The 24,207-nt window shown below is 47.0% G+C and overlaps 1 protein-coding gene across 1 annotated transcript in view; it reads left to right on the top strand.

Moving 5' to 3' along the window:
• Nucleotides 1-17,302, top strand: part of LOC115330169 (connectin-like) — a 39,161-nt gene extending 21,859 nt beyond the window's left edge. The window contains exon 2 of the mRNA XM_040218802.3: nt 16,674-17,302. Coding sequence (XP_040074736.1) covers nt 16,674-17,251 — 578 coding nt within the window. The 3' untranslated portion in view covers nt 17,252-17,302. The remainder of the gene's footprint in view (nt 1-16,673) is intronic.
• Nucleotides 17,303-24,207: the final 6,905 nt, after the last annotated feature.

The following is a 24,207-nucleotide window of genomic DNA, read 5'->3' as shown; positions in this document are numbered from 1 at the left end:
CCCCGTTTCTAAGCTGTTGTTGGCACCGAAACTTCTTGGATGCTTTTCGATAAGCTTGTCAAATAGCTTGCGTACAAACATTAAAGCTGACAGCCCCTCGCAGTTCTTATAAATAAATATTTTGTGGTCGAGAGTGACTCCGCTGTAGTGCAGCTCAATGAGGCGAGAGTTACCTAGAGTCACCGCGGAGTCGGTGGCGGTTTCGTTGAGTTGGGTATAGCAGACGACAAGCTCGAAGGCTTTGCTAAGCGGAATTCGCTCACTCCCTGAAAGCCGCTGTCGAGGTGGAACTTCTTTGTCATTCATCAACCTCTGGGCTTCCCCGAGAACGGTCTCATGGACGGCAAGTTCCTCTGTTTACTCCACTACGAGAGCAAGCTTGCCAGCTCAGCCGTAGGTGCTCCGGTCCGTTTGATTTTTTTAATCGTCGTTCGAACGTTTCACAAATACCGATTCGATCTCCAAACACCCGACATAAGGATCGCAGCACGCCATAAAAGTCTCGCCTCCGAGCACAGCGTACATGCTTCAATATTCTTACTTTTGTGCGTTTCTCCCATAGACTTCCGTGTATTGCCTGGTGTCAAGCAGTGGCCACCGGTGGCGACACCGACGGGCTCCCGATCCGCGATCCATCCTACTGCAAAGAGATCAGTGCATTATGCTACGTGACAGGCCAGGGCTTCACGAAATCCGGAGCGACTACCGAAACAGCGTTTCACGTTAAAAAAAAACAAAAAAGAAACATACGGAAGAAAGTGCAATTTGTATGCATGTCTGTAAAAAAGAAATAAAAAAGAAAAACAGCGAAATTTCGCACTTTGCAGGTTTTAAACGAAACGCGCGCTTACGTATATCTTTGGAAGATGCATCACACAGACGCATACACGCACACAGATAACAAAAAAGAAAGAAAGAGAAAAACACTAATCGCTCCAACATTAGTATTTACAGGTGCGAAGCGCGGGGGGGGGGGGGGGGGGGGGGGGACGTGCAAATCCGCGGGGCGCCGGTGAATAACGCTGCCTCCTGACCTTCTCAACCGCGAAGATGGACGAGAAGCAGAAGAGCCGCGGAGGGCATCTTGTATAGGATACCGAGAGCAGCGAAAGGCCCTAGGACGGCACAGGCAACCCGTAAGCAGTGCCCTCCTCCTCCTGCTCCGGTTCCTCCCCCGTCCCAGACGTCGGCCCTCCGTCACGACGGGACGGAGCCCGGTCACGGCACTGCAGACAGACTCGCCAGCTTTCAGCGGCTGCGCCGGCGGAACAGATCCCAAGTCTCGAAGCTGCTGTCGTGACACCACAGCGGAGCCTACGAGACAGGCTGGGCCACTCTCGCTTGCGGCATCCGGATACGCGAAGCCTGATGGCGATTGGTCCAAGCATCGAGCTCAGGTTGCTCCTCGCAGTCAGCTTCCCTTGATGTGAAACCGGGCATGGACACGGCGAAAGCGGTCGGAATCCGAAGTGCGCTTGGTGGTGGCGGCGTCGGCGGTGCCATGTCTGTCTGGGCGCGTCATTTGTGGGCATTGCCCGGCTTTCACCGACCAAGTCTTGCTTGCTTTCATAACCGGTTGTGCGTGGCATTGCGTCGCGCTACATTTGGTTTTTACTTCTTTGGTATTCCGATCTGACCGTGCGCTATGCAACAGGTAGCGAAAACAACAAACCAAAAACTTTGCAAGATGGCTATTGCGACCATCTTGCGAAGCTTTTTTAACGCCTTTTGAACTTCGAGAACGACAGCCTTTTCGAGACTATATCATTACAAAACTAAATAAAAATAAAAAAAAATAAAGAAAAGATCATCATTATACTGACTCGAGTGTCTCTAGACACTAAGCGAACAGGCTGAGTTCTTCTGGGTGATTTAAGAATAGAGGCAATATGGTGTCGTGACCACGAGACGAATCGCGATGAACTCTGAATCTTATAATTATAATGCAATTAAATGCATCTTGTTGCGATGATTGAAGGACAACTCCGGTCGAAAATCGAATCAAAAGAAAATCGCGGTATCGTCTCTGAGGCACGAAATATGATCGCGGCCGAAATATTTGGTCAAAATGAAGTCGCGTATACTCCGCTAAAACCAATATTAAAGATGCGACCAACCGCTCTTTAGTATACCGGCCAGTGGGTTAGCTGAGTGTCCAGCAACACTAGGCTATAACTAGTATGCTGGGTTTTTGGGGTTTATTTATCGCGAAATTCGGAGGGTGTTTTTTGGTAGTTTAATATTGGTTGGAAATTCGAGGTTTATCTGAGTTCATTTTTGTAAGACTCCCTATTCTGTGAACTTCAATGTCCATTTACCTGTAGTTTCAATAATAAAAAAAAAAGAACAACATGACTAAAGTTTGCGTACCCTGACCCGTTGTCCCGAAGGAATGTTGACGAGCTAAAAGGCAACTCTTGTTTGTCAGTAGTTCGACATTTCAAAGGAAACTGAAGTTCCATCTCCTCAGGGCCACTGATCCTGTGCTCTGGTGAAATTTATTTCTAAAACACCGTCTTTTTTTTTTCTTTTTTTTTTTTTTTTTTTTTGGGGGGGGGGGGGGTTTAATTTAAGGTTATCACCTCAAAATTTCTTTTTTTTTTTCTCTCTTGGTACGTATGAAGTGACGGAAAATTTAACGGCGAGCATTTTTCGGAATTTTTCTCATTTATTCGAAAACACAGAACCCAAGCTCTACCGTATACCGTCGGTGCTTTGGTACGTTTCCTGCAAACTCTCACCTACAAGCAGACATACAACGTGTGAAACTCGCGCCGCTCAATCGTATGACGCAACTGTATTAATTTTCTGTTCTTATAATACAGGGTGTTTTTGTTCTAAATTTCATTACAGATTTGTTTAAAAAACACCATGAAAGCTTGTCGGATATTGCTAGCTACCAACACAGGTACCGATAGAGTACCTAAAGAATTGTCTCAACAGCGGCGATATCTCAAAGGAGACGTCAAACCTAGTAGCGCGGTCCCCACATCTCCACGGCAATGTAGACGACGTTTAGGGCTCCATTACCGCGGGTCGGTTCGATTAATTACCTCCGTCGTTGCCAATGATCGTCTACCATGTCTCACTCTCTCGAATATAGCGGAAGAGAAGACACATGTACCAGAGCAAAGACAGAGTCCAAGAGCATTTATTAAGATACTCTTCTAAGTGAACGACAATGCCCCCATCCCAAATGCCCCCCGCGCCGGCAAGGTAAGAAAAGGTCCTTACCTGGCCAGACGCGAGGTTCCGGAGAGCCAAGACCGGGGAAGCATCAGAGAAGTCGCCGACACACGTCCTATCTCTTTCGCGGTCACCCGGACGAGTCCCTTCCCGAAAGCGGGAAAAGTCGAGGCGAAAGCCTCCTCGCCTGTCAGCAGTGATCCGCATCCGAGCGGGGGGACGGAAAGAGGTCCCCCTGGGAGAGAGTGAGAGGAGAGCCCCCCAAGCCAGGTGGCCGTCCGCCTCTCGAACAGGTGGGAGCTCACGGCGAAGGAGGCCGAGCGTTCTGACCCGCGGCCGTTATCACAGCCATCGGGGAAGGGAGACCAGAGGAATCCCCACAAGCTACACAGATGCGGTTTGTGCCAGTGAGTTATACGCCCAGGGGGACATTATGTGGCTGGCTAATCTTTGCAATAAGTCATCTAATTAATTGAAATTCGTTAATTAACATTGTAATTATTGAAAATAGACATATGATTGTAATTATATACTCGCTGAGCGTTAAAGACTGAGCGCGTGAGAAGCGTAGTAGTACACTAAAGTTGCCACTCAGGGAGCACGTACAAAGCTAGCGGCTGTAATAAGGCGCCCGCGCCATTTTTCCGTCTCTTATCTAGCTTCAGCCTTGTATTTGTTCCACGAGTGGTAACTTTAGTGCACTACACCGCTTCTCACGCGCTCAAGGTCTTTCTGAAAATGATTGATGTAGTGGTTTTTGATGACGCTCAGCAAGTTTCTAATTGGAACCATATGTCAATTTTCACTAAATAAAAAGTTAACGAATCTGAATTAATTAGCCGACTTATCGCAAAGATTAGCCACCCAGATAATGTTCCCCTGGCCATATAACTCCCTTGCACAAACGGCATAAGTGTAGCTTTCATGGCTTTTTTAAAACAAATCTGTAAAGCAAAAAAAAAAAAAAAAGAACTTTTTACCATAGATTTTTATTTCCGCGAGCAAGAAACAGAAATATATTCATACTCTGGGTCAACGTTCTGTGGCATTTCAAAAGCGAAGATTGCGAGTGCACAGTTTTCATCGGTGCCATTCGGTGTTCAAAATGTGCGAGCACACAGGCACCCATAGCTTTGGTTTTTTGGCCACACAAACTTGCAGCCACGCTGCGTGCTTTGCGCCGGCACTCGGAAGTCGCACCGCGTACCCCTGCACCGACATGACGCCTGATAACCAGCGTTGCCAGCCCTCTCCCATAGTTGCGGTTTTTGCCGTAGACGCCTGCAACCAACCCTCGAGTCGTAATATTTACTAAACTACACAAACTATCGAGCGAAAAAGAAAGATACCTCGTAATTTAGGTACAATCGTAATCGCAGTTTTGAAACTATTAACCCGAGTTGACCCATTAAGATGACTACGGGTGGCTCACGTAGCCTGCGCCGCGTCGGGATGACACATGACCCTACATCGGAAGCAGTTTCAGTCAATTTATCTGTATAGTAAAAGAAGGAAGCTAAACTGGCCGAGTAACTGCACTGGCGATGTTCTAGATTTATTTATTTATTTATTTTTTTTATCGGAGGGAATTTATGGCACGATATTGAGCGTCGTGTATTATGAGAGTGGGATACACCTGTGCAGTATATGAAATGTTCCAAACGATGTTTGAAGCCACAATCACACTGATGATACAGCATAAAAAAACATCGCAAGCGCAGTTATTCCTGCATGGCATGATGATGCAGCATAACACGCTTCCTGCATGTTCGACGCATGTTTACTTCGTACATGCTTTGAACATAGCTGCAGATAGATTTTGTGAACAAGAGACACGGCACAGTCTGGGTTCGGCGTGTCGCGCAAATATTTGTCTAAACATATCCATTTATTTTCTATACCGTGGCTCTCTCTCCACCTTCCCCCACCCGAAGTTTCTGCCCAAGAAGTGCTCATGAAAGCCTCAAGCAGCATTCGCCCTGCTCACACATCATACAAAAATGTTCTCTGCACAGACAGAGAGAAAATTCTGCGGACACGCTTCGAGGATGTTCGAAGTAGGTTGACGCCATACGCATCTGTGCTTCCAACATGTCTGCAGGCAATTTTGTATCACCAATGTGACGAAGAAAAATATACGCGCATTATAAGCTGTTTCTGTAAGCTGTCTTTTGTGTAACGTATCAGCAGTGTGACCACGGCTTTTACAGGCTACGTGAAAAGTCCTCTGCAATGGCGAGGTTTTCAGTATAGGTTCACTTTCCAATGCACGTTTACAACCGTCACTCGGAGGGGAAGACGCTACTTTTGCACGCTTCGTGTAAGAGCAGGTATCCCTACGCGTGTTACATTTGTCATCCGAAATTTTGAAAAATCTTACTGTTGCATCCCCCTCCCCCGCCCCTTACCCCCCCACACACACGCACGCACAAGCACAGACATACGCAGACACACACAGTGACAGAAAAAGCTCGGTTTCTGGTATTCATCTGGTCCCGAGTAAACAACAAATATGGCGTGTCGGATCGCGCCCACTTGTCTGTTTTTTCCTTTCTTTCCTTTGTGGCGCGGCCATTAGCGCGAACCCGCGGAGCGCACGGGGAGCATTCGGGCGAGAAGTCTCCCTGCACCCGGGGCGAGCCAATGCCACCTAGAACACAAGGCCCGCGCCTTTCCGCCCCGAACGTCATTACTACTGGGCCCCGGCAACGCTGCCTATATATATAGATATATATAGCTATCGTCAGCGTCACCACCAGCGCGTCCTGCAGCGTTCCACAACGAGCCCGTCGCTAGCAGACGGCGACGCCACGGCAAAGGCGTCCGCCGCTTTGCAGGGACTCTGGTAAAGCTTCGACGAGTTGGCCGCTTGGGGCCGGGAGCCACAAATAATGACGTCACGCACAGGCCTTGTCTGTTGGGTGGTATTGGGTGAGCCCGTCGCTTCTCAGCCGGAAACGATGCCTACAATTAGCGGTCAGGGCCGAGATCTTCTCAATTGACGCGCCTTTCGCTTGTTACGGGACGAAGGAAAGGAATCGACCGAAAGGTTTGTAGCGCATTGGTGCGAAAGAGAGAAGGAGGAGGCGATTAGTGGAGAGTTAAGTAAGTCCGAGGGCCATCCCAAAATTAAGAGGCCGAGGGGCAAGTGGAGATCGTCGCTCGAAAAGACCATTGCGAGGTGTGCGCCGGTTTGTGGTTATCCGAGAGGAATCTGCCTCCTCTTCGGTGGTTCGACTTAGTTAATTCATTCCGCTTCATCGGGTACGTTTACGATCTCCAGTGGAGGGAGCGTATCTGCGAAACATTTTTAAAATTGATATTTTCTTTTTAGGTTATTTTTTGGGAACTTGTATTCTCACTTTCCAATCGGGCACAGGAACCACATTGTGTCTTTTTCACTACCCCCCGCCCCATGACTGTCGCAACTTTTGTGGAAGATATTTGATATCCCCGAAACCGGCAGATCAGGTCGATAGATCTTGGCCAAACAACATCCAGATTATTGATTTATCGATGCACCGATATATTTATCTTGTTATCAAAATCAGATGGCGGCATCCCACTCGGTGGCAATGACAATGCGCAATGCTCAACTGGCTAGGTAGGCCATACGGAAAAGATATAGAGGTTGTGAAACACAACTTCGACTATTTCGTAGAACAAATAATAGGATGACGCAGCAAATAGATGTTTCGTTTCTGTGATATATTTTCTCAGTCTAAGTGCCCGTTTAATTTCTGTCAATTATAAGGGCACAGTTTTCGGCGGGCGACAACGCACGGTTGGTAGACCTGTTTTATACACTCGTGGTTTGTCCCTCAAGACTACGAAATCGTTGCTACAGCCCCCTCAATGGCACAAAACAGCGGTGCCGCTAGGGCGACTCAACGTGGGAAGGCTCCTTTACTTTAGCCGTCGGGCACTGCACCCTGAAGTTTCACAGGGAGCAGCATACCTTAGGCCCATGGGCACGACGAAGGGTCGTAACTCCTTAAATCAGCACAGCAGATGAGAACGCCAGAGGCGTGCTATGACCGCGAAACACCACATTAACACATGCACAAGAAAAGAAGAAAAGGAAACGAAACGTATAGGAGACGTGAGGTCTGGAAGTATTTCGAAGCTTTACCGCATGGTGTCAGGAGCCACTCGGCTAATACTATTATTGGGCCTTTTGTTGCGAAGACGACCGAGGCAGCACCGCGATAATCCTGGGTCGCATACTCGTATCAGATGCACGTCACATCCTCACGTCACACCCGGGGGTCTGTCATGGGGACGGGGCGGTTTCTTTGCTCTTGTGCGTGTTAGTTTCGGCCGGGAAAACCCCACGAGTTTTGACTCTACAGCGTGCTTTCCGAGCGCCGATTCGGGCGCAAACTCCTTTTGTATAAATAAACCAATCGAAACGAGCGCAATACAACTGTTCATTAAGGTGTCTTTGGGTGGTGTATTTAGCACACTTAATTTTGTGGAGTGTAGATTTCATAAAAAAAAAATAAAAAATAAACGTAAAAAGGCTTTTTTTTTTTTTTTTTTTTGCAAGGGAGGAAAACGGCGAAAACTGACTGGTTGTCGTTCCCATACTGACAGATGGCACGCCATGAAGAAAAAAACGTGAAGTTTCTTTTAGATGAGTTTCCGAAAACATGTCCAGCAGATCCGACTGTGTGTGGTGCCATCTTTGTCTAGGGGCGTCAACCAGACGGTTTTTACCTTCTTCCTCCCGGTGCATAGAAAAGAAGAAAATGATATATTATAGGCCTAATTTTTTTCCTAGTAAAGAGCCCTCATAAAACTAGTACGATGAATGCACGGCCTATGAAAAACTCTGGAAAAAGTTTCAATGGACTCTGTTGATTGCTTTATTTACACGAATAGTTTTACGCCTGCACAGCGCTCAAGCACCCTGCAGATGCAACTTTTTTCTGTCGGTTCTGTCAGCTCGAAGCGTACGTGGCCTCTTGGGTTTGTTGTCGTGTGTTCTGTTTGGTAAGAAGCTAAAAGAGTTCGGGGAAGCTGTCGACCCGTCGGCGGCCTCCCTTGATCCGACGTCTCGAGTCCGATACAGTTACACGTTAGTGACACGCTCCAACAGCGAAGCGCATCCGCGCACTGCGGTCTTTTGATGTGACACTCGACACAGTCTGGAGACTGCCGCCGACGCCAGTAAGGTCAAGCGGATCGAGTCACTTCCATGTCGCAGTTACCTATCGTGTTTCGGTGGCGCATTCTTGGCGTTTACGTTCGCGACGTCACGACCTGGGGCAGGTTCTGATTTCCGTCGATGGAAGCAAAATGAATCCAAATAAGGACATCGTGGAAAGCGTTTGACCAATCTCGAATGCCGATCACACGGTCAACTTTGGTCGCATGCGTCACCAATATGGAGTATTTACTTAGTATTCACTGGCGGAAGTCGCGTTACACTCGGAGGACATTGGACTGGCTTTCTTGGCTCGTAGCATCGTCTGCAGGGTATCGCAAGGTGAAAGGGAGCGTAGCCCAGTCTAGTGAAGCAACATGTTGTCGCCATGTTCGCGTTTCAACCCATTGACCCGGTAACATTTTCGATATGCGATGCACGCTTCGACAGATATTCCTCAGCAATCGGTCAACTTGTTGTATACCTTTGCTTTGCTGCAATTCTGTCACGTTGTGAGAGCAGCCGCATAGGATGGACGACAAGAATAACGGTTTGCGGATGGGAAAAGGGCTCGAAATGAAAAGGTATAGCGATCAGTTCGTGCATTGCGTTATAGAAAATAACTAACTTTCCTGTCGACTAGTTTAAGAAAATATGTATTCTAAAAAAAACATGCAATACAAGACGATTCTTGATGATCGGAGTTCTCAAATAAAAGTCGAGATTTCTTTAGAACCCCAAGTGGATTTAGCGAGTGAAATTTCGACATAACTCACGTAAAGCCGGAGGGAAGCACTAAAAAGGTAGGTACGGTCTCGGAGATCTTATTTATATGGCAGCGACTGCCGAAGTGCCCATTAGAATTTCTAAGCAATGGCCGCACGGCCGAGCGCCACGCGAAAGTTGTGTTTGCGACTTCCCATCATACAAAAGACGGTCTGCAAACAGGAGTCACCGCAATATCCCTAGTTCGAATGCCGAGTGCCAAGTTATCCTCGAACTCATTGGTATGCGGCATTCGAAGCACGGATCTCGCAGCGACTCGCTGTCGAATCTGTATGCAGACTGTCTTTTGTGTATAAGCAGTGTGACCCCGGGGCGGTCGCACTGCTCATACATTATAAAAAAGGCAGGGTTTTCGCTGCAGTCATGATGGCATAATTATCTGCGAACACGCCTCATTATTACGATTCGGACATGTCTGCAGACAGTGTTACCAATGTGACCGTCAGGGTAAAAGGAATGCCTCCGGCAATTTCTTCACACTGTTTTTTTGTATTAGAATGCGGAGCGCAGGTTTGTCTGCGTCTTGCACAGGGGTTGTGACGATGTCGGAACACCGAGCTCTTATTGGCTGATTGAAAACAATATTTTCAGTAGCCTCGTGGCATCTAGCATTCAGGTCTACCCACTATCCTTTCAATCTAAGCCAATCAGAGCTCGGCGTCGTTATGACGTCACCGCCCCTCCTGCGCAGAAAGCAGACGAAACACTGCAGATTGTCTTTTGTATTAGAATTGCCTTGACTGTGAAATTATTTCCGTTCACTCCGCTCCAGGGTTCACCTTTTCAACGCTGCAAGTTGAAGTGCACGGTTGACAAGGTTTTCACACTTAGTTTCTCCCGAGTGACAGCACCCCCGAACAAACCGAAAATAAGAGTGCTGTGTCCACGTGCCCCTCCCCACGTTCCGCGTCCAAGAAGTTTCCCCACGGGAAAGCCAGGCCCGCGGTTCGCAGACGAACTTGGACTGTTCATTCTCCTTCCCAGGAATAGACGGCGCAGTCCCTTCCCATTTTATGCCTCTCGAGCTCCCACGTTAAATTTGGAGAGCCGCCGGACATCCACTCGCGCCTTTCGATGTGGACAGTCCTGACTCTGGAAATGGGATTCCTAGCGCAAGAAACACAACTTACAATTCGCACTTTCCCGCGACGTAGTTTCCAATCTCGAAAGTCGAGGCAACTACTCGCAAGGCCTTGTCGCGACAAGTGTGTCAAAGCAACGCACTTGTCTGTTTTTTATCTGCCGGAGGGGCTGGTCGTCTGCGGTACCTAGGTGAGCATGCATGAACGTGGTGTCGTCTCCGAAGAATTCTTTGCAGATGAAATGCCATTCCGGCAGACATTCTAATCATTTCACGAAATTACAGAGTCATAAAATGTTTCGTGTGACATTCTAGTCGCACGAAACATTTTCATGGCTCTTTCATTCCTAGCACCTTACTAACCTTTTTGTGGAACGATGAACTGCGGGCCCTGCAGTGTTAAAGGACGTTTTTGGATGGCTGCTCTTGAGTGTGCGATTGGGTGTGATGCGGGTTGGGCGATAATGTGTGTATATATAGGTGTCGATGCTGCCGTTAAAAACACAACAGTTGAGAGTAAAGCGCCTGTCCGGTCGTCTGTGTATCTTCCTTGTCCCTGTTTCTTTCGCGCTTTCAACCTTTTATTCCTGTAATGTATTTTTAGGCATCTAGATGAATATTTACTTTAGAATCATTACCAGCGCATAAATTTTGAAATCAATCAAAGTTTAACAAAATATCGATACGGGTAATAAGTTTATAATATAAAAATATGAATTGAGAAACGTTGTTCTCACTACGAAAATCGAAAACTAGCATTAATATGGAAATTTCGGCCACTTGGTACATGATCGTAGACCGGCGCCGAAAACCATAAGGACAAGAAGAAGCGCCAATGTTTCTTTCTTCTTGTCCTGGCGTTTTTCGGCGCCTGTCCACAATCCAAAACCAAAACTCAAAACAAGCGACGAAAGTTTTTTTTTTCTTTTTTTAGGCGATGGCTATTTTGATAACGATGTCAGTTTTTCACACGCTGAAAAGAAAAGAGATTGAGGTATTTGTGTAAAATCTATTTTAGTATTACGTCGTATTTTTGGGGGTATGGCGTTTACCGGGGCCCGCAATTAGTATCAATAATAATAAAGTTAAGGTACCCTCACACGTAGCTTTTCAAGCTCCAATATAATATGTTCTTATGATCTCATTTCAAACGGGCGAAGAGCTATGGCAATCCAATGTTGGTAAATTATCAACAAGTGCCAAATGTATCATTTTCGATTTAGGTTTAAATTTAAAAAAAGTGCAACACCAACTAAAATATTCTGTCTAGTACGACAAATCCATGTCAAGACATTAATTGTGGGTAAAGTGCTTAGGGCTATCCAAGTCACGATCTTTTATAATCGGTAAAGGTTACAAATTCGACACCAGTTATTTTGGAACAAATGTGCCGAGAAAAGTGATTCCGTTATTTTTCAAATTGCAAAACTTTCCAGAACAGCCTTTTTTAATTATTTTTGCACGCAATCGTTTTGCCAATCTCAGCCTTTCGGTTACGGAGGAACGCCTACCCGCTTGCAGGTACAGTGCTAATCACACTTGTCTATAACGCGCGAGCGCGCGGCTTTCTTCGGGGAGCGCTAGACTGGTGGCATTCGCGGAAACTAAGCTAGTCACGTGGCGCAACATGGAACGGCCCGCTCGAGGGGTGTCCTGCCCACTCTGCTGGCGGCGAACGCGGAAGGTTGCTCGCACGCTTTTCACAAACATCATTGCTCGAACGATAAACAAACTAAAGCATGAAGGCGTATCAACGATGTCGTCATCAAAAAACAAAAATATATCATAAAGCACTTTACTTTTATCGCTTATCAAACTGATAGAGTGGGCAGGACACCCCCTGAGCGGGCCGTTCCATGTTGCGCCACGTGACTAGCTTGGTTTCCTCGAATGCCACCAGTCTAGCGCTCCCCGGAGAAAGCCGCACGCTCGCGCGTTATAGACAAGTGTGATTAGCACTGTACGTTCACTCCGGCACCTTTCACTGATGTTGGAAAACCACCGGGACCGTATGGTACAAATCCCATACGGGCTACAACATTACATTGGCACAGGGAAGAGTGCTGTTTGCATTCAGAACTCGCTGTTGGCGAGCCATGATCGCGAGGTGTTCCGCCGTGCCCGCTGAGCAGGGAGGTTATGCAAGATGGCGGGATGTTGGGGCGGGGACATCGCCGCCTGCTGCGGTTGGTCAGTGGCGTGGCGCTGACCAATCGCAGCAGGCGGCAGTGTCCCGGTCCCTTTGTCTCGCCGTATTCCATAGCCCCCCCCCCCCCCCCTCTTTCCTTCAAAGAGACCCGGGGAACACCCGTTAGAGCGCTTCTCGTTTCTGCCACGAGAGGGCGAGCAACGAGCTGGAGACGCAAATATACTTGGAGAGAATATTCCAAGCATTACTTATTGTTTACTTATTCTTACTTATTCCAAGTATCCCTCCCCCCCCAAAAAAAAGAAAGATAAAAAGAAACAAAACAAAAAAAAACCACAGAAACTGTTGTAAGGTTTTTTCAAATCCACAGATGAAGCGCAAATTAAACTGTATCCACATTGAGAAGAGCAAATCCATAGCTTCTGAATTTGCAATCTGGAAGAAAAAAGACGGCGCCTCTCTGATTACTTTGGGGGATGTCGTATGTCGGCCTTGTTTATGGTCTCAAACACGACCCGGATGAACAAGAAGTAAGTAGGTTCTTTCTTATGAGTTACATTTAATCTCCTTTCTTGATGGCGCATTGTTCGGCCTCCAGGATCATTCCGGAGCCGCCGGATTCGATCGCTGATCCGGGCAGAAAAGAATGGAAAGCAAAAAAGGCGTTTCCTATCGGAGGCCTACATTGAACCGAAGAGGGAAAGTAATATTTCTTCATAAACTCAGCAAATCCTTGGTCTTGCTTATAATACCTTTCAAACACGGTTTCCGCGGACCGCAGAAAGGTCAAGATTGGCAAAGCAGAAGAGAAATTGCCTCCTTTCTTTACTTTTCTATTCGGTGCTTTTTGTTTTGTCTACACCCTCAAAAATCTCCGTTTGTCTACTCCACCGAAAAGGACACGGAACACTTTTCCTGGCTTTTCGATTAATCGGATTAGCTAACGAGAAAGGTGATAGGTATCATGGTATGAAATCAGTATTGTCTCGGTGGCAGAACGTGATGGATGCTTCGCTTGCTTCTGTATCTTGCAGACTTTGTCTTGTCCCCACCAGAAGGACTGCCAACAAATGTACGACGTTTTTCAGTCGCGTATAGTCCAAGAACCACCGTCGCCTGATCTTGGACAAATTTTCTGAAGCTAGATTTGGAAATCCTCCTGAAGAGGCCATTTGACCGGTTGGACTCGCATGGTGCGAGGCCCGCTGCTGAACGTGTTGTAGTTTCCCGGGTTAGGGGAACTGCTGTTGTGTAGAGAACATTTCCCGCTAATTAATAATTTCCAGACATTAATTTAGGCTTCCCTCTCGTTTTACTCATCCCCAACCTTTTCGGCTACCTATTTTATTTATTTATTATTTTGCTCTGGTATTGCCACTTCCCGATGTCTTCTCCCTTTCTAACTTGATGCCTCCATTTTCTTTTTGGAAAGCACCCGCTACCGAGACTGCATGCTGCTGGGAGGGGCGCAATGCGGTCCGCTATCCTCATTGGCGAAACCGCTCGCCCTTTTCATTAGCAGAGCTGATTAAAGAAAAATCGATGGCTGACGTTCGGCGTGCATCTTGAGGCAATATACATACAGGAGCTTCTGCGAGGAGGGAATCCATGTACGCTGTACTTCTTCCGAATCAATGTAGAAAGGGTAATGACGCCAGATTATTGTTTTACTTCATTAAGCCTCTAGGGCAGGTTAATTTATTCCTAGGCATCATCTAGGCGCGCCGCACAGTGAGAACACTAGCCGGCTTTTCTCTAAAGCCACGGGCACACTGTTCATAGTTCCTACTTCCTACAATACATAGAGTGTGCAAACACCGTCTGAGGGGTGTCTTATATGCGACTTCCCTGTTAGATTGTACGTACAAAGCCTGCCATGTTTGAAGTATGCATGGAGCAACATGCTTGGAAGCTGTTGAGGCGTGCCCGCAGATAATGTTTGTCATCATGTCTGCAGGGAAGAACGTGTGACCGCGGCTTAAGAGGCACACAACTAAGTCTCTTAGCAAAACAGTTCCTCCATTGTGATGCCTCCTGCAGGAGGTTTATTTTCAAAGTCTTACCAGTGTCTGCTGCCTTCGAGGTTTGTTTGCACTTCCCAGAGCATTTATTGCGCGGAAGCTGATGAAGTATCTCGTGATAGTTTTGACGGACGTTTGACCTTCCGTACATTCTTGATTGAATGTTCCGCGTGTAACCAAGAAGAATGGCACGAACGCTTCACGCATCGGCTTGCTTAGCCACTTTATTTTGGGTGACGTGAAATGTGCGTAATTTCTGAGACCTTATAGTTTTTATGTTTTTCGTTGACTATAGGTCTTTCACACCAAGTGTAGCCGTTTTCAAGCACCTCCTCTCCCAACATGTTATAATTTCGGAGACTATGAACTCTAGGTGATCTAATTTATTTCAGTCAATATCCTTTTCTCGGATGTCGGAACAATACATAGCTACTTGACGTTCTAGGACCACCCGCGTCAGTTATACAAAACTTATTTACACTTAATATAATTTGTTTGCAACGGTGATTCGCCAATGGATCCTTCTTGAACCATGGTTAAAAGCGCTAAAAAGACGAACACAAGAGAAGAAAAACAAGGGCGCTACTAAAAATGTATCCGAAAAAAGAAGATAGGAGCACACATATATATATGTACATGTTGACACACCTATCGTCACTCGGGCTACGCATGCGCAGGGATAAAGTACGCCTCGCAGGCCCTAGAGTTCGTGGGCAAAGGTGCCCCATCACTTATCTTCGAATGTTATGCACGCGCCCTCAAACGGTCATTGGTGCACTTCCCGTTTGCCCAACGTAAGATTTTCCACACGTTAGCGGTATTTCATACGCGACCCCGTGACGCATTCGATATACGGTCTGACGTGCTTCGTACCACATGCTCGCTCGTTTTTGCTTTCACTAGCCATTCGAGGACAAATTTGGCCGAGTTTCTTGGGAGCTGAAAACACGAGAGGCACTCCATGCCTGTTCGCGACCCTCTTGAGGTTATGCGACATTTTGTAAACGTAAGGTACGACATCAGGACTCATGTCGCTCGGTGCCAACTGCGTCACGTTCCGGGTTGTGCGGTTTTTTTACTTTCTGTAGGATGGCTCCTGCCACATTCATCAAGGCCGTATCAGGGAAGCCCGCTCATCCACGCCCTGTAAGGTCTGCAAATGTGAGCCACGCTTCGGTGACAACAAGATTGTAGGTAGAAGCAAGAATCAAAGAGCAGGCGAGCTGCAAGAGGCGTACTTTATCAGGAAGAGGGGGCCCCAACACGTCAACTACACGTCGATTGCATTTTATGATGCCGAGATACTTCCTTTTTATATATATACATTTATGTAAACTGGTTGAATGGCGTGTATCCTGGCGCATGCATAGCCAAGGGGACGATAGGTTTATTAACATATATATATATATATATTTATATATATATATATACATTATATATATATATATATATATATATATATATATATATATATAATTATATATATGTACTTCTATCGTTGTTTTAGAACGCAGCTCTTAAGGCCGGTTCACACATGCAGCGAAGCGCTGATGTAGCGCTTCTCACGTGTCGTCCGCTACTTATTGTCTGCCATGAACAACAGTATTGATGGTGCGATAGAAAGCTGGTGAACGCTCCCGTCAGCACTCGCTTAGCGCGAGGTCAGCGCTACGCTTGTAGCGCTCCGCTACATGTGTGAACAGTCCTTTAGGCGCCCTTTTGCGGCTTAAGCGGCGTCGGCGTCGCCATCGGCGTGACCGCGCGGTGCATTATGGTTAAATTTCCCCGCTAAATCTAGCGGAAACATTTCCCCGCTAAATCTAGCAGAAAAATTGCCCCGCTAAATCTAGCGGAAAATTTTCTCTGGTGGGTCACGTCACGTGACCCCCTTTCCCCCCGAGAACACGTGACCCTCAGCAACTTTCCCTCCTCCTCCTCAAGAGCTGCGCCCTAATTCGGTGTTACAGGGAGTTGTAAACGGCTTTCATTTTTTTTTTTTTTTTAAATACAGTTGTGAGTAGCGCCGTTGATTACTTCTTATTTGTGTTCGTCTTTTTAGGGCTTTCAACCGTGGTTGAAAAAAATCATCCGCAACTAGCCCAACAAGTAATTTTACAATAATTCTTTTGTTTTTATTCCCCTTAAATGTGCATGCAACCCATGATGCTGGCGGGACATAACAATTGGGACGTTATAAAAAGTATAAGCTCAGTCAGGCAGTTTGTCAGTGACACAGATAATCTGCCGATTAGTCAATCTAGTGAATCAATCGATCGATAAACGGTTCTCGTTTTCCTCCAGGCAACAAGTTCAGCTGCGACTGCCGCCTCGTGTGGATGCTGCACCTGGAGAACGCCACCAGGAACGACAAGCTCCGGCGCGAGCTGAGGCACGTCAAGTGCGACTTCCAAGCCAGCGGCAACCTGAGCAGCAGCAAGGTGTCCCAACTCAGCGCCAGCCAGCTGGGCTGCCCCGCCGACTACGCCAGGCCAGAGTTTCGCAGCGCCGCCGCCATCGCCCACTCCACCACCCGAAAGGCTTCGGCCCTGCCGCCGCCGACAGCCGCCGGGAAAGGAGACAAGGGAGCCGCGGACGAGTCCGGAAACAGGATTAACGACGGGGCCTCTCCAGATCCCGACATCGATGCCGACGAGAAGAACAAAGCTGGCAACGAGGATGATGTGCAGCTGACGAAGAACGACATCGAGGTCGTCTTGAATCAGCGAAAGGGCGCGGATGTGCTGGCGTCATCATCCAGGGGGCAGCAGCAGCACAGGGGCAACGGGGCTGCTTCCGGTCGGCTGACGGACGCCGGATGGTGCCTGGTCAGCCTCCTCTGGTCCTGTATGGCGGCGGCCGCCATGTCGACGTGTAGGTGATCGCGCAGTGCGACGACTGCGAACGGGGACAGGGTGGTACTGGTCGGTTCTCGTGGTTCGTCCTGGTACGAAGGATCATGCCGCAAGGACTGGTCGTCGATCTGTGATTATGAACCGCTGTGGCGTGTCGCTCGGTTGTGTACTTTATGTTGTTTTTCTTTTTTTGCAGGGAAATTAAGTGTGCGTCGTGCTTTTATTGTTGGGTGTCGAAAACCCCGATAAATTGCAGGGTTGAGGCGACTTTCTTCCGTTATTAGCTGTAACGTAGTTCATGTGATGTGGTATGGGCAAAGCAAAAGCCTCGTTTTCTTATCTCTGAGTGAAGTTGAGGCGTGCGCCCTTTTCACTGTTCATTCGTTATTGTTTGATATGACTGTGTCAGTCTTAACTCTACGACTTGAACTTACTACGCTCTCAAAAGCACCATATTGCCTTCCAAGATGCACGGCAGGAACAACAATCATTGACCTTTCTTTAAGCGTATAGCCAATGAGAAGGGCTAATCGGATAGCACCCAATGGCTGTGCAGTGTCACTGGTAAAAATAGGCGTCAGGCCCTTTCGCCATTGAGACTGAACATGAATCGCAGCATGATACCGATATCCTTTTAATTTGCTATACGAACTAAAGAAATAATAATGATCGATTTGGGAAGTGCAAAGTAGGCCAGTACAGTGCAGGCACGGCTGAGAGTATAATTTTAATGACTGCCAAAACTCGTGTTCGTCTTTTTTATGAAGTGTACGAGCAAAGGTATTCTTGAGTCGGTGAGTTTGTTTTGGTTCTAAAGAAACCAACTTCTCCGAGTGATCGTTATTTGTTTTCTGTTTCAATGCCCAGGAGCTAAGGATACCTCATTTCACGGTCATTTAAAGAATTCATATTTCAGTTGGGCAATCATGTTTGCGGAATAAAGTGGGAATATTTATTTTGAAAAGCTCTGAATGAGAGATCAGTTAAGATATGAAGTCTATTTTAAGCGCATGATTCACCTAGGATCGGTGTGCTATGCACATGTCGCGGTCATCAATGATAACCAAATTCTGAGAAGGTCCCGCGGAATTTAGAGCGATATAAAGGTAAAGACTGTACAATCTTTCGTTTGTCGCACCTTACTTGGGTTTCTGAACTGAAATCATGGAACTCTGGGTGTTGGCGAAGTTTCAACATGAGCTCTATCTCTCTTGGACAAGATATTGTGGGGAGGGGGGATAAAAAACCCAACAAAATTGAAGTGGGTATGTTTATTATGGTGTACGTAATCAACCTAACTAAAAAACAGATGCAAAGGAAAAAAATATTTAAACAGTCTAGATAGAAAAAGGATGTCATACAACAAAATTTACAACAACAAAAAAAAAAAAAACACTTTTAGAGCTATATTTACGGCGCAAAATGAATTTATAGTTCGCGCGAACGGGGAAGCACGCGGAAACGAGGCCGCTGTGGTCACGTGAATGGCCACTATGGTCACCTGGTGCTTGCGCTTTTTCGGGAGTTTCATAAAGGCTCTAAAACTTACTTAAAATCTCCATTTAAAGTGTAAAAAAAAGGCTAATAAGCAACTTCTATAGACTAAATGAAGCTCCTGAAAGAGCGCAAAAACCCCGTGATAGCCCTGTGCGTCGGTCAGAAATTGACGGCAGTGGCGCGCAGGAGTGTTCCCTTCCGGCGGCGGCGGCGTGGCGCACCACGCTCTGCTTGCAGTGGCGGCGGTGCGGCGAGGCGGTGCACAGATCTATAGCACGTGGCCAGTGGCGGCTCCCGCATGTGCCAACTGCAAATGCGCTTCGCGTCGTAGATATAGCTCTTAAAATATTATTTGTTCGTTGTAAATTCATTTTATGGCATCCTGTTCCCGTCCAGGCTGCATTAAAAAAAATGTTTTTTTTCCTTTGCATGTTACCTCTAAACCCCCATAGTAAATTAACGCTCAACGTCGGCAAGAAAAGAAACTTGGAGGGACGTTTAAGGTTCAAGGGCTGTACAGCGCTATTGTGTAGGAAAGTTTCTCACTTTACACGTGCTTACTGGCACTAGTAGGGCTCAAGAACACTCGAACGCAACGCCACTGACCAAGAGGCTTCGTTGCGGTGGAATTCCAAGGATAAAAGTGAACCTTTTCCTACGGGCTCTCCTTCGCAAAACTTTATGACGGTGTTGTGGGGATAATGCCAACAACGCGATCCCCAGGAGTGCGTCATCAAGCTTTGCGATCCCCGCTGCGAAGATCTTTAAATGCTGCTCACACAGTGGAAACGAAGACTGCATAGGCATTTGATTTTGGCCCGTGACAGTCAGTGCCTCGACGCGCATTCGTGTAGCTGCTCGTGCAGAATCGCTGGAATGACGAGGATAGCCGAACTTGAGCAGTGCGTGGAACTCAGCGCGCGCCCTGTGCACTGCCAACTCCGACGCGTGGCTATGTTAAAAACATTGGCGGCATATGCATCTTTCCATTAAAGCGTTTGAGGGTGCGTTTATTGCTGTGTTTCTGTTTTATGCGGACACACTTTCTGGCTGGCCGCAACTGCGCGCGAGTGCTGGCTGGACTGGCTTACACTTCGTTTCAGCTTGAGTTCAGACGCAGCCGATGCTACAAGCGCGAGCTCCGGGCTTTCAGCGTCCCTGTGAAGCACGCGCGCTTGTGCAGGGCAAGTATTGTTCAGGGCCACATGCTCACGCTTGTAGCTTCGGCCTCACTGTCACTTAAAGTGAAACGGACGGTATTGGCGGCGAGATGTTTTGGTGGCGCTCTCCTACGGTTACCTCTCGTGGCGTCATTACTTTGTGAACAACAAGTTTCATGTTGTTTGTAAAGAGCATTATGGAAGCTTGAAGTCATAGCACTCCCAAACCAAGACTGCAAACACCGTCAAAATGGAAGTTCATACATTACTCTTATTTCCGTCGATGGGAAATAAATTTGCTGGCGTCATAGTGAGCATTCAGCCTATCGTGGAAGACAGACCACAGCCGCGCTTTCGATCGCTCACGTCGCCAATAGCACCTGTGAACTGTGATTTTTGTAAACAGTGGAAAGGTCTATAATCGGTTCAGGTCTCGTAGGCGCTTTTTCTGGCTGCAAGTTGAGAAGGTAAACGGTGTTCGCGTTTCTCGGATTTTTTCTGCGACTTCCATTTACTAAAGAAAAAAGAAAAACAAAAAGCAACGTGTGTTTTATAGGTCATAAATGTCAAGGAATAATTCTAAGCTCTACTTATTGAAAGTAGGAAAACTACTGCATCGCCCCTTTAAAGGGACACTGACACCCCCAAATTTTTTTTTTTCCATTTTTTGCCAGGCGCTTCATTATAATGTCGGAGGAATACCCAATTAATATTTTGCAACAGAGTAGCGTATTTTTTTAATAAAGCCAAAAGACGCAACTGCTCGAAACCGAAACCGAAACCCGACGGAGGTCGGAGAAGTGGAGAGAAGAGAGTGAGTGGCGGAAGTCACGTGACTACACCCGACCGTGCGTTCTTTTTTTCTTTTTTTTTTTTTCTCCTCGCCGTAGCAGATGACACGACATGCGGCGTACGGGTACTGTTCGCTTTTGCAGTTATGTTTGTTCCGCTCGTTGTTCTGAACTCCAAGATGAGTTGTTTTGTACATTGAGGAGTTGGAGATGAGTAGTGAGTGCTCGTGGTGAATCTCCATGATCGGCTCCGAAAAGAATACACCCAAGATGTTGCGTGAAGAGCTGGCTCACATGTCCTGCATCCGAAAAAAAGCGGCATTGTGCGACAGAGGTTCCGAAAGATCAACGGGATCGGGACCAATGGCTGGCTGCAATTCAACATTTACGGGCACCTCGGAAAGCACAGGCTTCCTGATTTATATGCTCCTTGCATTTTGTGGAAAGTGAATACATTGAGTTCGCAAGTGTCAAAAAGGAAATCCCATACCGTTTAACTCGGCGAAGAGTCGTCCACAACATTTGTTTGTTATTTTTTTTGTTTGTTTCTTCAGTGATAATTGAAAAAAAAAAAAAAAAGATATGTAACATCGGAAAATGTTTGAAAAAAAAAAAGTTGCACGGGGGATCGATCTCGGTCCTACCGAGTATGAAGCGGACGTCTTTCCCACTGAGCTACCGGCGCACATCTTCATTGGTGGATCTCTCTCCTTAGTAATGAACGGTAAACTGTAAGTTCGAAAGTTTGCTGCCGATTTTCCTCTAGCAAAAGCACTCCCGGGTCGAAGTCGGGAAGCACCACGCATTGGCGACATTCACACCTAGTAAAGAAATCGTACGCGTGCATATTCAACTCGAAGTAGACACGTCGTGCTTGACGTTTGCGCGAGCGATGTCTTCAGCCACGAGAAGGGAGCCACGGCTCGGCGACGTCTTCGTGCAAATCGGCTTGGTGGTCGGGCGTGTCGTACGGGATGAATACCAATTCTTTTGATCAGTTCCAAATTTCTCTTTTAAAGGTAGACAGAATTCGCCGGTACCGCGAACAACAGTTCTCAAATAAAGGTCCCACGCCAGTCGTCCGCTGCCATCGCCGTCCCCGCGAGTCCCACGATACGGGAAACGACGAACGCACAGAATGCTTCCGGTTGTCTGTGGAACTTTTTTTTTTCAATCAACGTATTTGCAGCTTTTTAGAAGCCACAACAAATGGGTTTCATATTTTTTTCTATTTTCAATATTAGGTGTGTGCCTTCAGTGACCCACGACTTTGATTAAATTTGGTGGTCGCATCGATACCTTAGAAAACGGCCCGTGACCGCTGAAAAGAGAGTGAGCGAGACTCGAACCGGCCAGTGCTTGATCGGCGGTTTTCGGGCGGAAAGAAACCGAATTTCGAGCCGCAAATTCTGTTCTGGGTAGTTCAGCTCTCATATGTCACGTACAACTAAAACCCTCGGCGAGCATAAATACCCTGTCAGTGTTCCTTTAAGGGTGGAAGGCAATAGCGTGATTGGGCCCCGTTCGCAAAGCCTTTTCACTCGCGCTCGTTCCCAAGCCATAGAGGCGTGCTTGCGAGGTCTAGTTGGTAGCGCCACATGTCACGTGATGTCACACGTGATTGTTGCGGGTTGTTCAAAATTCCCTCGCGAGGTTATGTGGCGTGACGTCACATATGGCTGTGACGTCTTGACCCAATCGACCCGCTAAAGATAGTGAAAAACATTTCCTCCAAATTTAAAGAGAAATGTCCCGCAAACTTAGCGGGAAATTTAGCCCTCGTGGCATCACCAGGTGCATGCCGGGATTTTCCGGTCCCGCCGACGCTGACGCCGACGCGTGATTTTCTGCGACACGAGCTCCTGAGCACTATCGCGTTAAAATAGAGAAAAAAAAATATCGCAAAAGCCAAGATAGGCGCCGAACTTATAAAAGAGAATTAGCTTTTACAATTTAGAAGGGTTACCTTCGATCTTGCACCAAGGAATAGACATTTCCCGCGTGTATTTTTACGTTTTGTTTATAGCTAATTACTGGAGATTAAATACGAGCCCTACAATTAAAAACCTAAAACAACGAAAAAAGACTTTGTCTGCGCGCTGTTACAACTCTAGTGCCATTGAAATAAATGCCTGAGGGTGCTAAATATGCAAGTACGTTTCAATAGCCAAAACTGGCATAATCTCCAAGGTTCCATCATTCCATCAATCTAAGCATTCACATCTTCGCCAGTGCGTGATACTACCAGCCGTTTTGTAGTTACACTTTAAACACTAACAAAAATCGGCTTTTTAAAAGATGCATCGCTTTGATATGGTGTACATAACAAAACGAAGACGCCGCTAGCATATGATGATCTTAAAAAAATACCAACCAAAGGTGCAATAGAGGTCTGATTTGTAGCCATTTAAATAAAAAAAAAAATAAACACGGTTGTTCTTAAAGTTAATAAGAACTTAAAAATAGTAATCACAGTGCCACCGACCTTGCACAAAGATACATTGCCGAGCAGAGTACTGCTTTCCTTACCACACGAAAGCGTTGCTTCAATGTAGGAGGTAAATACTACCACTTATGGAAAACTTCTCTTGGAAATAAAAAGAAGCAATACGTCGAGGAAAGTGAGGGGGAGGAGGAGAGGAGAGCGCGCAGTGACATCAGAACGCCGAGCTCTGATTGGACCGATTAGGGGGTAGACCTGAAGTTAAGCTGCCTTTGTCTCCATTGCAGTCTCGCCGAACGTGTTAGAACCCGGAACGCGGGCGTCCGGTGTTTGGCTCCATCATTCGAGAGCGTTCGACGAGTGCAGTGGAGACAAAGGCAGCTTAGCTTTAGGTCTACCCCCTAATCCTTCCAATCAGAACTTGGCGTTCTGACGTCGCCCGCGCGCTCTCGACTCCTTCTTCCTCTGTTTCTCGGCGCATATAGCTTCCGCTCTTTAAAGGGGTATCCACACGAAGGAGAACTCCGCGGACGGATGTCGTGACGTCAACAACTTGGGAAACTCCGTCCCCGGCTCCGCCGCGTGCACCTGCGGAGCTTTCGTGCTGACAGCACGAAGCCTCCGCGCCTCCGCCACGGAGGAGAACGGCGCCGCGTGGCGTCAAAAAAGGATGACGTATGTCTCACGTGATGCGCGCTCCACGGAGGAAAGGGGCGGATTTGTCCTTCGTGTGGATACCCCATTAATTAAGGCAAGAATGTAAACCTTTTTTTGATGTTCGACGCAAACAAGCGCTCCTTGCTTCTCTTTTCTAGCAAAAGGAGAAATATGAAAAAGCCGGTTTTCTTCATTTCTTACACTCGGCATACAAAAGATGCCTGATTACGTCCACATCTAAAAATCTTAGAGCTGAGATCAAGCCAAAAATCCGGTAGGTAAGCATGGGAACAATGCAACTTCAATCGAAAGCTACCCTCGTGAGAAATGGGGAAAGTGGTAGGAGAAAGTCGGGCGAGTTGGTTAATCATCTTATAGGATAAAGCAGCGCAAAAACGAGACGCAAAAAAAACAAAAAAACAAAAACAAAAAAAA

Source organism: Ixodes scapularis, unplaced genomic scaffold (assembly GCF_016920785.2).
Source record: "Ixodes scapularis isolate PalLabHiFi unplaced genomic scaffold, ASM1692078v2 PGA_scaffold0__279_contigs__length_252992795, whole genome shotgun sequence".
Taxonomy (NCBI): domain Eukaryota; kingdom Metazoa; phylum Arthropoda; class Arachnida; order Ixodida; family Ixodidae; genus Ixodes; species Ixodes scapularis.
Note: the sequence above shows the minus strand (reverse complement) of the source record. Positions and strands in the feature narration are given on the sequence as shown.